The sequence below is a fragment of the Myotis yumanensis genome, unplaced genomic scaffold, assembly GCF_028538775.1.
Source record: "Myotis yumanensis isolate MYYU_CA2020_CCGP unplaced genomic scaffold, mMyoYum1.0.hap1 SCAF_1, whole genome shotgun sequence".
Lineage (NCBI taxonomy): Eukaryota > Metazoa > Chordata > Mammalia > Chiroptera > Vespertilionidae > Myotis > Myotis yumanensis.
The window spans coordinates 190,638,470-190,655,237 of NW_027223752.1; the positions used below are offsets into that span (position 1 = coordinate 190,638,470).

The 16,768-nt window shown below is 39.3% G+C and overlaps 1 protein-coding gene and 1 non-coding gene across 4 annotated transcripts in view; one reads left to right on the forward strand and one right to left on the reverse strand.

The window, feature by feature from the left end:
* Positions 1-16,768, forward strand: part of CNOT6L (CCR4-NOT transcription complex subunit 6 like) — a 120,500-nt gene that overhangs the window by 51,732 nt on the left and 52,000 nt on the right. For all 3 annotated transcript variants that reach the window (XM_070394363.1, XM_070394357.1, XM_070394348.1), the window contains one exon: positions 15,671-15,760. In XM_070394363.1, coding sequence (XP_070250464.1) covers positions 15,671-15,760 — 90 coding nt within the window. The remainder of the gene's footprint in view (positions 1-15,670; positions 15,761-16,768) is intronic.
* On the reverse strand, positions 4,213-4,319 carry LOC138999943 (U6 spliceosomal RNA). Its single transcript, XR_011469482.1, has one exon. It is a non-coding gene; the product is annotated as a U6 spliceosomal RNA (small nuclear RNA).

Genomic DNA, 16,768 nt, shown 5'->3' on the forward strand with positions numbered 1-16,768 from the left:
ATAAGTTTTTTTTTTTCTAATTATAAACCATGTCTTTTTATTTTAAAAGTTTCTTTTCCTACTTATTTACTCTTGTGGTATACAGATACAATTTTTTTGAAAAATTGATTTTATAGTAAGCCTTTTGATTATATTCTCATTCTTTCTAAAAACTTGTTTGCAAGTTCTTTTGGGTTTTGTATGCAGGTAATAATTTCATCTCCTAATAGCGATAGTTTTGTTTTTTCCTTTTAAGTTATTATACATATACATATATATATATAAATACATATAACATAATATTATATATTTATATGTTATATAAATATATGTATAATAACTTTTTTCTTATTTTAATATACTAACTAAGGTGTTTAGTACAGTATTGAATAGAAGCATTAAATTGGGCATGCTTCTATTCCAAACTTTAAAGGAAATGCTTTTAATGTTTTTCCATTAAGAATATTTGCTCTGGCCCTAGCTGGTTTGCCTCAGTGGATAGAGCATCAGCCTGGGACCTAAGGATCTCAGGTTTGATTCCAGTTAAGGGCATGTACCTTGGTTGCAGGCTCCTCCCTTGCCCCTGGGCCCTGGTCAGGGCTTGTGCAGGAGGCAACCAGCCAATGTGTTTCTCTCACATCGATGTTTCTGTCTTTCCATCTCTCTTCCACTCTCTCTAAAAATCAATGGAAAAATATACTCCAGTGAGGATTGAAAAACAAAAACCAAAAAACAAAAGAATATTTGCTCAGTATTTTTGATAAAAACATTTTTTTTAGTTTCAGAAATTTTCTTTTATTTCTGCTTTGCTAATCTTTAGTCAAGTGTTGAATTTTATTAAATGCTTTACTTCATCTATTGAGATAATTATATTATTATTCTCATTTACTAGGATTTGCAGTTAAAAGAACTATTGAGGTTTTCTTTTTTTTAAAAATATATTTTATTGATTTTTTACAGAGAAGAAGGGAGAGAGATAGAGAGCCAGATACATCGATGAGAGAGATCGATCAGCTGCCTCCTGCACGCCCCCCAGTGGAGATGTTCCCGCAACCAAGGCACATGCCCTTGACCGGAATCGAACCTGGGACCCCTGAGTCCGCAGGCAGACGCTCTATCCACTGAGCCGAACCAGTTCGGCTATTGAGGTTTTCTAATTGCTAATGAGTACATTTTGTTGCACTGTATCTGTACTATTGGAATTTGTCAGCTTTTTAAGTTTTCAAACTTACTTGCATTAAAATGTTCATATATTTTCTTGATATAGTTTTAGACTGTTCTATTTATAGCTGTATTACCCCCCTCTTCATTTTTAAGATTAATTATTTGTGCCTTTTATTTTTCTGAGAGTCTCCTCAGGGGCTTGTCAGTTACGTTGTTTTTTCCAGTTACTCATTGTTGGCTTTTATTTTATTATCTTTTTAAAAATTAATCTTTATTGTTGAGATTATTACAGAGATCCCTCTTTTTCCCCCCATACCTTCCTCCCACTCCAGGCCCTCGCCACCCTGTTGTCTGTGTCCATAGGTAATGCATACATGCATATTCCAGCACCCCGCCATATCCCCTTTCCTCTGAGAATCGTCAGTCTGTTCCATTTCCATGCCCTTGATTCTATTCCATTCACCAGTTTATTCTGTTCATCAGATTTTTTATTTGTTTGATTTCTAGATGCAGTTGTTGATATATATGTATTTATTGCCACTTTGTAGTTCATATTTTTTATCTTTACCTGTTTCTTCTTCTTCCTCTTCTTAAAGAATACCCTTCAGCATTTCATATAATACTGGTTTGGTGGTGATGAACTCCTTTAGCTTTTCCTTATCTGTGAAGCTCTTTATCTGACCTTCAATTCTAAATGATAGCTTTGCTGGGTAGAGTAATTTTGGTTGTAGTTTCTTGCTATTCATCACTTTCCACTCCTTTCTGGCCTACATAGTTCCTGTTGAGAAATCGGCTGACAGCACTCACTTGTAGGTAACTAATTGCTTTTCTCTTGCTGCTTTTAAGATTCTCTCTTTGTCGTTTGCCCTTGGGATTTTAATTATGATGTGTCTTGGTATGGTCCTCTTTGGATTCCTCTTGTTTGGGATTCTCTGTGCTTCCTGGACTTGTGAGTCTCTTTCTTTCACCTGGCAGGGGAACTTTTCTGTCATTATTTCTTCAAATAGGCTTTAAATATCTTGCTCTTTCTCTTTTTCTGGCACCCTCATAGTATGAATGTTGGTATGCTTGAAGTGTCCCAGAGGCTTCTTACACTGTCTTCATATTTTTGGATTCTTTTTTCTTTTTGCTCTTCTGATTGGGTATTTTTTGCTTCCTCATATTTCAAAGCATTGATTTGATTTTTGGGATCCTCTAGTCTACTGTTGAATCCCATTATATTATTCTTTATTTCAGTCAGTGTATGCTTAATTTCTGACTGGTCCTTTTCCTTTTTTTTTTTTTTTGACATTCTCACTAAGATCCTTGAAAGTCTCACTAAGTCCTTTGGAGGTTTCTAAAAGATTCTTGAGTAACCTTATACCATGGTTTTGAACTCTCTATCTGATAGTTTGCTTTCTTCCATTTCTTTAATTGGTGACATGTTTTTTTGTCTCTGCATTTTGGCTGCTTCCCTGTGTTTGTTTTTATGTATTGGGTAGAGCTGCTAAGTCTCCTTGAGTTGATAGAGTGGACCTGTGTAGTATGTGCCCAGTATAGGGCCCAGTGGTTTATCCTCCCCAGTCACCTGATGTGGACACTCTAGGTGCACCCCTTTGTGGGCTGTGTGTACAGTCCTGTTGTAGTTGAGCCTTGATTGCTGTTTGTGTCACTGGGAGGAATTGACCTCCAGGCCAATTAATTGGCTGTGAGGACCAGCTACGACTACAGTAGGAGAGTTGCTGTGCAGGAGACACCCTTATGGAGCAAGACTTGCCTCGGTGGGGCTTTGGTGCTCACTGAGTCTGCCTCTTGAGTGTGTTGCTTATGGATGTGAAGAGTTGTAATCTGGTATAGTCTCACACTGACCACTGGGTACACTGGCTCTTGGGTCTCCAGGGAGGTGCAAAGTCAGCCACTGGCTGGGGCCACCCAGCAGGAGCAGATTCTTCCTCTTTGTATGGGGTTTGGAAGTGCCCAGACGAAGCCCAGCTGTGAAGCAAGGCAAGGTGGTGCCATTGCCGGTCTTGGGCCCTTTATTGATAGGTTTTGGGTTCCCTGACCCAGCTGCAGCTTGTTTGAAAGATTTTAGCCTGAGAAAGGACAGGCCATTTATATGCAAAAACAGTTGCCCACAACTTGGGTGGGGTTGTAAATTGGGTGGGGCGGGGTCTCAGGGAATCACCAGGGTGAAGCAAACAGAAATGGCTGCCAGTCAGCCCTGGGAGCACCTCCCTCTGGAAGAAAGCCTCCCCTGAGTTCCTACCCTGATGCCAGACAATTCAGTTTCTCCTCATGTGTCGGGTCCCCCAGAGCCTCGCCCAGCACTGGAGCTCAGAGGAAGCCGGAGCTTTTAAATTCATTTTGTGGTGTTGGCCTTTTAAGAGGAGCAGCTGGGTCTCCAGCAGCCTATATGTAACTCAGCCCCAATCCGCACTGCTTTTTACAGCCCGTAGTTCTTATTGCCCATAGGGACTTCTCTTCCCAGCTCTGGGACCCTGGGCTGGGTGTCTGGTGTGGGGCTGGGACCCCTTGCTTCTCTGTGTGGCCTCTGCAGAGGCGATCTCCTTACCAATTAAAAAAGCAGCACACATGGGTGCCGGACCATCCCGTTCTGTGCCTCCACACCTCCTATCAGTCTCAGTATGCTTTCTTCTTTACTTCTCTAGTTGTAGTACTTCCATTCAGCCAGCTTTCTGGCAGTTCTGGATGATGGTTGTTGTGTATTTTAGTTGTAATTTTGATGTGGTTGTGGGAGGCAGCGAGTATAGGCCTACGCCGCCATCTTGGTTCTCCTCTAGGCTTTTATTTTTAAAAAATTGGTTTATTTCTGTTTTTATTTTGCTTTGTCTGAATTTATTATATTGTTTCCTCGCTTTTAAGTTGGATATATGGTTTATTCAGATTTATATTTAGTAGTTTTACCTAATTTTTTTAAATATAAGTTATAGCTTCTTTAATTTATCAGTTATTTAAAATATCCATTCATGTGTGATTTTTAATTTAGCTTTTTTTTATTGTTAGCTTTAAGCTTAATTGCATTACAGGCAGTTAAGGTAGCCTGAACCAGTTCTTTGACTTTTTTTTTTTTTAAATACGGAACGCTTCACTAATTTGCGTGTCATCTTTGCACAGGGGCCATGCTAATCTTCCCTGTATCGTTCCAATTTTAGTATATGTGCTGCCAGAGTGAGCACAGTGCTTTGACATTTGTTGATTATTGCTTTATGGCTAGTATGTGATCAATTTTTGTAGGTAATTTACTAGGTGCACCCCTTTGTGGGCTGTGTGTACAGTCTTGTTGTAGTTGAGCCTTGATTGCTGTTTGTGTCACTGGGAGGAACTGACCTCCAGGCCAATTAATTGGCTGTGAGGACCAGCTACAACTACAGTAGGAGAGTTGCTGTGCAGGAGACACCCTTATGGAGCAAGACTTGCCTCGGTGGGGCTTTGGTGCTCACCGAGCACCAAAAAAATATATATTTAAATATATTGTTTCTCTCACTGTTGAGCACAGGTCTAAATATTTTCCCATTAGATCAAATTTGTTAGTTGTATGATCTGATTTTCTGTATCTTCAGAAAATTATGACAGTGTTCCTTTGTAATAATTAAGATATTTATGCTAAAGTTTCCATTAAAATATGGATTTGTTCATTTCCCTATGTAATTAAGACTAGTTTTGGTTTGTATCCTTTGAGGTTATTTTAAGTGTACCAACTATATGTACTAGTATATATTGCTGCATATCTATATCATAAAAGGCCTCTCGTGGTGCGCGGGTGGGCAGGGACTTGATGCTGCATCCCTGTGGGCGCCAACAGGGACTTGACCAGGAGGTGCATGGGGGGGGGGGGGGGGATTCCGGGGCACCGACCCCGTGGGGCGGGACTCCAGGATTTGGGGAAGTCCCTTGTAGCTGGTAGCCTAGCCGGTTCTCCAGGGGCCGCACAGAGAAGAGAGCGCAGGGGATGAGTGCCAAGCGGGCGGGGGTGGGGAGCGCAGCACGGGTCCCCAAGTGTGAGCAGGGGTGCTCTCCTGCCACGGGGGGTGGGGGGGGGGAGAGGGAGGGGCGGGGGTGCACTCGGCCTACAGCGGGAGGGAGGCGGCATGTGGGGGAAGTGCACAAGCTGGGAGAGGAATTGAGGCAGAAGGTAAAAGCTGTTACTTAAGCGAAAGAGCCAAATGGTTTGGAACAGCCAATGGCTCAGACACTCAACACTGGGGAGAGAAGCATGGGGACCAGCCAGGCACAAATGAGCTTGCAAGGCCCCCCTGGAGGTGCCCACACAGCAAAACAAATGCCAGTGGCAGTGGCTCAGGGGAGGAGGGGGCCGTGCAGGGCTGCGTGATTTCGTGCCCTGGGCTTCTAGTTGTATATATTGCTGTACCTTCTGATGAATTAAAACTGATATTAGGTAGTGAACCTCTTTTCCCCTTATTAGGCTTTTCATCTTGTAATCTATGTAAATGTTATAGCTATGCAAATTTTTGTTAATGTTTGTCTAATATATCTTTTCTCATCTGTTTACCTTCTACCTTTCTGTGTACTTATGCTTAGGTGTACCTCTTACAAATAGCATGTAGCTGGACTTTGTTTTTAACCCAGTCTGACTTTATTTTGTTTTTAATATGTGGGCTCAGACCAGTTGCCTTACCTATATTGTAATTATTTATATTTTTGTGTTGTTACTGTCCTACTTTTTGATTCTACTCTTTGTGATGTTTTTTTCTCCTTTTTTGCCTTTCTAAAAATAGGGTGGGTTTTTTCTCTTGTTTCTCAATTTATATACTTTCTTCCCTTGGTTTGGAAATTATACATTTTATTTCTAGACTCTTAAGGAATGATTTTTGAAATTTTACATTGAATATATTTTTGAAAATAATAAAATTTTAGCAACCATTTCACTGAGCTATAATTTATATATAGTTAAATTCACCCCTTTGGTGAAATTGACAGACATATGCAGTTTTATAACTACCACCACAGTTGAGAAATAGAACTGTTCTATCACCCCTCAAAATTCATTTATGTTCTTTGAAGTCATTTCCCTAATCAGCTCTTGGCAGCTACTTTTCCAGAATGTCAAACAGTATATAGTCTTTTGAGTCTGGATTCTTTCCTTTAGCATAATGCATTGGAAGTTTATCCATGTTGTTACATATATCGGTAGTTAGTTTCTATTGCTGAATAGTGTTTTATTGTGTGGATGCCCCACAAATATTTGTCTGTTTACAAGTTGAAGGACATTTGAGTTGTTTCCAGTTATGAGTGATTAGAAATAAAGGCACTATAAACATTTGAACACACAAATAAGTGTGTGTATATATATATATATATATATATATATATATATATATATATATATACACACACACACACACACACACACACTAGTAATCATTGCTCAGCTGCCTCCTGCATGCCCCCTCCTGGGATTGACCAGGGCTTGCACCCTGATGGGGAATCGAACCTTGACCTCCTGGTTCATAGGTCAATACTCAACCAGTGAGCCACACTGGCCAGACAGAAATAAGTTTTGATTTTTCTTAAATCAGCATATGATTTCTGCAAAATATCCTGCTGGAATTTTTATTGGGATTGTGTTGAATATGTAAATTATTTTGGGGAGATTCAGTATCTTAATTTTGCGACTTAATATTGCATCTTCCAATATGTGAGTACAGTATATTGCTCCATTTATGCAGGTCTTCTTTATTTCTTTAATGTTTTGTAGTTTTCAGCATGTAGATCTTGCAAATTATACTTAATTGATATATATATATATATATATATATATATATATATATATATATATCTTTTTATTGATTTCAGAGAGGAAGGGAGAGGGAGATAGAAACATCAGTGATGAGAGAGAATCATTGGTCTGTTGCCTCCTGCACAACCCCCCTACTGGGGATCAATCCTGAAACCCCGGCATATGCCCTTGACTGGACCAATGAGCCAAACTGGGTAGGCTAACTTACTTGATATTTTTGATGCTATTGTAAGTGATACCAGGTTTTTAAATTTCCAGTTGATATTGTATAGAATTAAAATGCCATTGGTTTTTAAATATATTGACCCTGTCTCTAGCAACATTATAAAGTTTATTACTTCTAGGAGCTTAAGTTTTAGTCTGAATGGAGTTCATTTCATTACTTTTTATTCTGATATGCATTCTTTTCATTTCTTGCCTTACCTCATTGGCTAGGGCAATATTAAATAGAAGTGATGACAGTGCACATACTTGCCTTATGATTTATTTTAGAAGGAAAGCACTCAATCTTTCACCATTAATGATATCATCTGCCATTTTTTTTGGTATATACTTTTTCAGGTTAAATAAATTTCTACTTCACATTTGCTGAGAATTTTTATTATTTATGCAAGTTAAATTTAGTCAAATACTTTTTAAGTGTTGAGATGACTTTTCTTTTTCAGTCTGTTTATATGCTGAATTACATTGATAGATTTTCAAATATTAAACCAACCTTCTATTCCCATTTTAAATACTACTTGGTCATTACATATTCTCTGTTTAATATATTGTTGGATTTGATTTGCTAATATTTTCTTGAGGATTTTTACATTTATGATCATGAGACATTTTTCTGTAATGTTTTTCTTACAATGTCTTTGTCTGGCTTGATTTCAGGATACTGCTTGAACTCATAAAATGGGTTGGAAAGTGTTATTAATACTTTCATTTTCTGGAATAATTTGCGTAATGTTTGTATTATTATTGTGTTTTAAAATGATCAGTTGAATTTTCCAATAAAACTACATGGGCATGAATTTTCTTTGTTAAAATGTTTTTTACTACTAATTTAATTTCTTTTCACTGATACAGGACATTGAGGTTATCCTTTCTTCTAGAATAGCCACTTCAGCTTGTTCTTTTACTTTCTACCTATTTGTGCCTTTGAATGTATAGTATGTCATAAATTTTATGTTTTATTATTCATTCTGCTAATCTGTTTTTAATCAGCGTTTAATTCACTTTTAATGTATTTGCTGATAAGGTAGAATTTATGTCTGTCATTTTGCTATTTATTTTCTATGTGCCTTATGTCCTTTTTGTTCCTTAATTAATGCCTTCTTGTTAAATGGATATTTTCCAGTGTACTGATTTACTTCCCTTGTTTCTTTTGTTCTGTTATTTTGAGTTGTTTTCTTAGTGGTTACCCTGAAGATTACAGTCAACATATTAATTTATAGTAATCTAATTTGGATTACATTAAATTTTAAAAAAACTTTGTATCTATAGCTCCATTCACTCTCATTTATGCTGTTATTTCATAAATATTTTCATTTATACATTTTGTGCCCGTAATTATAAATTTATAATTATTGCTGTATGCAGTTGTCTCTTATATGAGACTAGTAGCCCGGTGCATGAAATGGGTGCACATTAAAAGGCGATTGATTAGAGGAAATATTTTAATATTGCTATTTGCCCTTTCTCTATAATAGAAGTGTCAGAGGTGGAAGAAATTAGTAAAATGTATATGACCTCCTGTCAGAGTCTGGGGCGCACCATGGGACCCAGAGTCAAGTCCCTATCCACCCACAAGTGCCTCGAAATCGTGCAAGACCCAGACCCGGCCGGCCCCACCCCCATTGGGCTAGATCCAGACCCGGCTGGTCCCACTCTTGTCAAGCCCCACTGGGCGGGGGCACAGCCTCAGGTCCCCTGGCCTGGCGCCGGGCTGGGGGCACAGCCTGAGGTCCCCCGTCAAGCCCTGCCGGGCGGGGGGCGTAGCCTCAGGTCCCCTGGCCTGGTGCCAGGGTGGGGGTGCGACCTGAGGTTTCCTGTCAAGCCCCATGGGGGGGGGGTGGGAGGGCGCACGCAGCCTCAGGTCCCTGCTGATTGCTTGTTAAGGGTTAAGGCTCGTTACAGGAACTCGCCTCCACTGTGGGTGCAGCCATCCTGTGTTACGGAAACCCCACCTCCGCTGTGGCCGCAGCCATCTTTGTGATGGAATGATGGTCAATTTACATATTTCCTCTTTATTATATAGGATAGGAACAAAAAGAATTAAAAACAAAAATTACATTTATATGCACCTATGTAGTTATTTTACTAGTTCTCTTTTATTTCTTCATATTGATTCAAGTTACTGTTCAGTGTCCTTTTATTTCAGCCTGAAGGAATCCCTGTAGTATTTCTTGTAGGGCTGGTCTGCTAGTCACTCAGTTTTTGTTTATCTGAAAATGTCTTAATTTCTTTTTTATTTTTGAAGGCTATTTTTACTATACATAGAATTCTTGATGGAAAGTTTTTATTCTTCTTTCAGCACTTTTAATATGTCATTCTACTGTCTTTTGGCCTCTATGGTTTTGATGAGAAATCTGCTATTAATCTTATTGAGGATCTGTACATGAGTCACTACTTTCCCATTGCTTTGAAGGGTCTTTTTGTCTGTGATGTCCCACAGTTTTATTACAGTTTGTCTAGGAGTGGATCTCTTTCACTTTAACTTGCTTGGAGTTTGCTCAGCTTTTTGGATGTGTATAATGTTTTCATCAAATTTGGGATGCTTTTGATCACTATTTACTCAAAAATGTTTTTTCTGTACTTTTCTTTCTTCCTCTCTGGGACTCCCATTATGTTTATATTGGTACATTTGATATTGTCTGATAGATCTCTGAGCTCTGTTCATTTTTCTTTATTCTTTTTTCTTTCTGTTCCTCAGACTGTATAACATCAACTGACCCATCTTAAAGTTCACAGATCTTTTTTTTTAACCTAGTACTGTTCTTGAGCCCTTCTATTGTACTTTTTAACATCATAAATTTTATTTTGTTTTAATTTCTATTTTTAATATTCTCAATTTGGTGAGACATTTCATACTTTTAAATTTTTAGTCATAATTTTCTGTAGTTCTTTGAACACATTAAAATAGTGGATTTTAAAAGTCCTTTTTAGTAAGTCCTGGCTAGGGTTTTTATTTTCCTTGGGGACAATTTACATTGATTGCTCTTTTCTTCTGTGAATGGGACATACTCTCTTGCTTCTTTCCATGCTTTCTAATTTTTTTTGTTAAGAACTGGACATTTTAGCCGAAATCGGTTTGGCTCAGTGGCTAGAGCGTGGGCCTGCGGACTGAAGGGTCCCAGGTTTGATTCCGGTCAAGGGCATGTACCTGGGTTGTGGGCACATCCCCAGTGGGAGATGTGCAGGAGGCAGCTGATCGATGTTTCTCTCTCATCGATGTTTCTGGCTCTCTATCTCTCTCCCTTCCTCTCTGTAAAAAATCAATAAAATATATAAAAAAAAAAAAAAAAAAAGAACTGGACATTTTAAGTAATATGGCAACTCTGAATCAGAATCTCTTTCCTTCCCAGGGTTGTTTGTTGTTGCTACTTTGTTGTTTGTCACTTTAGTGATCTTATAACTAATACTTTGAAGTCCATATTTTTTATCATGTATCACCATTGAAGTCTTTATTCAGTTTTTGGTGATCAGAGATTTCCTTGAATGCCTGAAACCAATAAATCTGTTCTGTCTTGGCCTAGTGGCCCTATGTGTGTTGGGACATGCTTTCATTGCTCAGCCAGGAAGTTTATAACTCTGCCTTAGCCTTCACTTTATACTTTTGCATAGCTAGAAGGTCAGACAGAGGTGAGAGCTTAGGCTATTTTTAGTTGTTTCTAAGTATGTGCCTAGTGCACCATAAACATATGGCCTTCTAGGCTTCCCGGGATATGTCAGTGCTTTGCAAGACTCCTATTGACATCTTATTCCCAAACTTCTCCTTTTAATTGTTTTGGGTAGCTTATTGTTTGCTTCAGTTGTTTCCATGACCTCAGGCAGCCACAAAGTTAAAACATTTTCTAGTAATGGTTTCTCAAACATGCTCCCAAAACCTTTCTCTCCCCTCCAGGTAGAAGTCTTTTTTTTAGCACTAGGCAAGAGTCAGGGAACCACCACTTAGGTCAGATAATGGTTGGTTTGGGGGAATGAGGCTTTGAAAGGCTCCAATTCAGTTTTGGTTGCTCTGGTGGTTTCCAGGCTGCCTTGGCAACGAAGGGACCAAGAGAAGTTAAAACTCCACAAATTGCTGCTCTTATCTATATTGTGTCTTTTCTCCTGAGTAAATGCTTTCTGGATTATTATTTGGTTAATTTCCAGAGTTCCAAAATAGTTGATTCTGATAATTTTTACTAGTATTATTTTGTTATGACCAAAAGGTATGCTTTGTATTATTTTATTTCTTTTAAATATAGTATACTAGTAGCTTGTTTATGACTCAAAATATGGTCTCTCAGGCGAATGTTCATGTGCAGCTGAAAAGAATGTGTATTTTTCTGTTTATGAGTAGATATTGGACGAAGTGGGGGGTCTTCTTCCCCACTGGGTACTCCTGGGGGGTAGAGTTTTTACAATATCCCGAGAAAAAGAATTTCTGAGACTTGGATGGGAGAATGAGTGATTTTTATTTGTGTGGAATTAAATCCCTGTGTTTCTTTCGAAAGTCCCATTTTCCTTTGTCTAGTTATAGAAAAAGTATAGCTGGGTTTTCAGTAAGGCTTAGAAGCAAAGCCAGTATCCATAGTTTCCTTTCCATGTTGGCGCTGTGTCCAGTTCAGCATCAGGCTAGCTGTAGTCATTAGTTCATCGCATGTGGGCAAATGCTAAGGAGAAGAGTGAAAGAGCCCCACAAGCCAGAAGTCAAGCACAATGTGCCAAAGGCACAAGAGGGTGAGTTTCTTTGTTCATGGAATTAATATCTTCCCATAATCCCAAATCTTCATGCCTTGCAGTGGCTGTGCCCATTCTGGCCAACTACCTCTATTCCCAGATGTGATTGATAGGCAAGTATCTTCCCTGTCACTCCAACTTTACTGGGCATCTTCCCTTTGTCCAGTCCACTTCCCCCAATGTTTTGCAGGAAGCATGTCTATAATGTCTGGCCTTCCCTTTGCTCCTTTTCTGTTATTAATAACTAGGGGCCCAGTGCACGAATTCGTGCACCTTAAAAGGAACTGTGGGCCACGAGGCTGCAGTAGGCACAGAGGCGGGTCTTGGCCCATTCTCTATGCCCCTGCCTGGCCCCTTCCACCACAGCCCCCAGTCCCCTGTCTGCTGGCAGTCCTGCTCCCACTGCCACCGCTCCCATGCACTGATGGTGACACCCCACTTGCTCCCGCTAACGGCACGGAGCGATTGGGGTCGGCACCAGCAGCAGGTGTGAGTGGGGCTGGTGCTGTCAGTGGGTACTAGTGGTGGCTGCTGCCCCGATCACCCCTCAGAAGCAAGGGAAGGTGGAGAAGCCCTCAGGGGCGATCAGGGCCGGCAGCTGCCACTCACACCTGCTGACGGCACCAGGTAAATTGGGACCAGCGCCGGGCCCCGGCAGCAGGTGCGAGTGTGGCTGGCGCTGGCAGTGGGTGCAAGCAGCGGCTCCGGCGCCAGCAGCAGGTGCGAGTGGGGCTGGTGCCAGCAGCAGGTGCGAGCACCGGGTGGGACTGTGGCATGCGGGAGCAAAAAATTTTCAGTAACCACCAGAGACTTGCCCCGATGACAGTGACCGGCACCCAGCCTTGGCCTGGTGCTCCCACTCACCTGCTCCACCATCCTACCATGGCCAACGCTCACCATATTCTGCACATGTCCCCTGGTGGTCAGCACACGTCATAGCATCCGGTTGTTGCGTTGTTCTGCTGTTCAGTCTATTTGCATATTAGCCTTTTATTATATAGGATTAGCTAATCACAGCTGTATCCAGATCAAGTTGGTTGACAGTGTTAGTAGAGGAATGCTGAAGTATGGAATACTGTCATGCAACCTTTGGAGATATTCTCTATATTCTAGCTTCCATTGTTGCTAATGAATTTTGTTGCCATTCTCATGTGTTCTTCTTCTTTTTTTTTTTTTTTTTCAAATATATTTTATTGATTTTTTTTTTTTTTTTTTTTTTTTTTTTTTACAGAGAGGAAGGGAGAGGTATAGAGAGTTAGAAACATTGATGAGAGAGAAACATAGATCAGCTGCCTCCTGCACACCTCCTACTGGGAATGTGCCTGCAACCAAGGTACATGCCCTTGACCGGAATCGAACCTGGGACCTTTCAGTCCACAGGCTGACGCTCTATCCACTGAGCCAAACCAGTCAGGGCATGTGTTCTTCTTTTGAAGTAATTGGTCCTTTCCCCCTATCTCAGTGGTCGGCAAACTGCGGCTTGCAAGCCACATGCGACTCTTTGGCCCCTTGAGTGTGGCCACAAAGTTTCAATCGCACTGTACGTAGTATCGCGCCCGCACGTAGTATTTTGTGGAAGAGCCACACTCAAGGGGCCGCAGTTTGCTGACCACTGCCCTATCTGATGTTAAAGTCTTCTGCTTGCTATGGGCATTCTCTAGTTTATAGTAAGATGAAAAATGAAATCCTTTCATAAACTTCTTTGTATACATTGTGCTTCATGTATCTGTTGATTCTTTTTTTTTTTTTAACAAGCTTTTGAAAAGTTTGTAGCCCCTCTACCCCCAAATATTGCCTCTTTTATCTTCTCTCTTTAAACTCTCTTTCTGGCTAGGAGTTAGGCTGTGCTTACTATTTATTGTAGTAGTTGTATATTAGAATCAAAAATTTTCTCTAGTGTCCTTGCTTTTATTCTCTGTTGTCTTTGGGTTTTCCCAGAGACTCTTTAAATAGGGTCCAAGGTTTGCAGTTACTTGAGACAGAGTCCTGTAGATTTATGATTAGGTCTGTCTTTTAGCGAGCCTGAGCTGGTTTTACCCTCACCCACATTAGGATACAGGGACCTGGAGTATAGGGTATTTCTCTTACCCCAGGTTGGTTAAGTTTTGGTAAAATCCTAATTTATCATATTCTGGTAAATTATTTTCTTTGTGGGTAGGACTGTTAAAGAGACATTACATTCCTCCTTCCCCTGCAAGAAAAGGCAAAACTTTTCTTCAGTCTTTAAAAAATGTATATATTTTTATTGATTTCAGAGAGGAAGGGAAAAGGAGAGAGAGATAGAAACATCAATGATGAGAATCATTGATTGGCTGCCTCCTGCATGCCCCCTACTGGAGATTGAGCCTGCATCAAACCACTGCCTAGCTCAGTGATGGCGAACCTATGACACGCGTGTCAGAGGTGGCACTCGAACTCATTTTTTTGGTTGATTTTTTTTTGTTAAATGGCCTTTAAATATATAAAATAAATATCAAAAATATAAATCTTTGTTTTACTATGGTTGCAAATATCAAAAAATTTCTATATGTGACACGGCACCAGAGTTAAGTTAGGGTTTTTCAAAATGCTGACACACCGAGCTGAAAAGGTTCGCCATCACTGGAAAGGTTCGCCATCACTGGCCTAGCTCAAGATACAGCATTTTTGTCATCCCAGAACAGTTCCTTTTCCTACTTTTAAGGATTTTGGAAACCAAGGCTTTTGTAGAGTAATTTTACACTTCCACCAGCAATTTATGAGAGTTCCAAGTACTCCACATTTCTTTCTAACACTTTGGTGGTTAATATTTTTTAATTTTAGCCAAATTGCTGGGTGGGTGTTGCATTGAAGATTTTGTTTGTTTAATAGGTAAACCTTCATTTCTGGAATTTCTATGTTTTTTGTTTTTTCAAATCTGTTTACAGGGCTGCTCTTGCATGTTTATCTTAACAAATATCTCCTTTACTAGTATTTCTTAAGAGAATATAGAGACTGTTAACAATAGCTTGTTTTTTGGTATTTGATAAACCTGTACTCCTAGTACTCAGATATCCCTGATCAGTATCATAAAAAAATTACTTCCTCTCACAGTTTACTAACTCATCTTGGTAATAGTGTTTTTTTTTCACATGAAATGTCTTTTCTTTTCTCATATGTAATACAAATATTCCAACTAGGATGACCCTCCCTTGTTTGTTTGTTTTTTTAATCCTTAGCCGAGGATATTTTTTCCTATTGATTTTTAGAGAGTAGAAGGGAGAAGGAGAGACAGAGAGAAACACCAATGTGAGAGAGACACATCCATTGGTTGCCTCCAAGGCCGAGAGCCTGCAACCGAGGTATGTGCCCTTGACTGGAATCGAACCCGAGACCCTTCAGTCTGCAGGCTGATGCTCTATCCACTTAGCCAAACCAGCTAGGGCCTCCCTCTTTTTCATATCACTCATTCTTTCTCATACCAGGCTTTTTTTGTTTCTCAGTTAAAATATTGTCTTTAAAGATAAAGGTAGAACCTATAAGGGTTACTTCAAGTTCCAATTTGTGGTATTATTTCAGAATTTACTAAGATTAATATTTATATGCTATGTGTCTTTGTATACATGTGATTTTGACAAACAAATTATAGGGGATATAAATAGTGAAATAATAAATAGTGAAATATGGAAAGAAATAACTTGAAGTTTTTCTTTTTGAATATCTTAACAAAGAGAGAGTTTCTTTAAATTCACATTTCTTTACATTTATGTTTAGATTAAGTATAGTAAAATTCACTATCAAAATAATTTTTTTTTATTGTGTACATTTGTCTGGTCTTACTGTTATATGTCTTACAGATTGTATTTTTGTCTTCTGCTTTAGGCAATCCTTTATCACAGGATATTCTCAATTTATACCAGGACCCAGATGGAACCCGAAAGCTACTGAACTTCATGCTTGACAATCTTGCAGGTAACTATTAGTGACAAAGCAGTAAACTCTACAGATATTACCATCGACTAATATGTTGCTTAAGAGCATCAGACCGTTTTTTAAAAAATCCTCACTTGAGGATATGCTTTTATTGACTTATGGAAAAGGAGGGGGGAAGAGAGAGAGAAACACTGATGTGAGAGAGAAACATCGATTGGTTGCTTCTCCAACTGGCAGGGTATGTGCCCTAACCAGGGATTGAACCCACAGCCTTTCAGTGCACAGGACAGCACTCCAACCATCTGAGCCTTCAGGGCACAGGACAAAGCTCCAACCAACTGAGCCACACCAGCCTGGGTACATCTGATCATTTTTTTTATAAGCCCTTATATGTTTGGAATTTCTGCCAATAGTGAATCCCAGGGTAGTGGGACATTGTTCTTTTCTTATACTGATTGGTTTCTGTTTACCAAACAATATGTAAGGAGCTGTAGTTACATTAACTCTTTTAATCTTTCTAAGAACCTAGGAGGTAGGAATTTTTACTGGTTTTATAGGCAAATTCTGAGATTCAAAGAATAAAGCAATTTACCCAAGTAAACAGCTAATTAATGACAGAGCCATGAACCCAAGATTGTCTTGCTTTTAATCACAAAAGATACATAATTACCAGTTTGAATTTGATGCAGATTGTGTAGAACTAACACATTGTGCACATTTTTCATGAATGAGATGTGACTGGTTTGATTCTCTACACATTTGTGAAAATTTTACTAGCAGGATTTTAATTAAGAACACCAGATTTATAATAGTCAGATAATATATTCCAAATGGAAGTTATTTTTAATAAGAAGGCTATTAAGTATTTGACTTTTTTTTTGCTTAAGACTCAAAATATGGGTACGTATAGAAATGCTACTAAATTCAGATTTTTTAAAAATAATGCTTTTCTAAAATATAGAATCCTGAAATAGCTAGAGAAATCTAGATTTCAGCAAAGAGGCCATTGTCACTATATTTGGCTATACAGTGGGGCCTTGACTTACG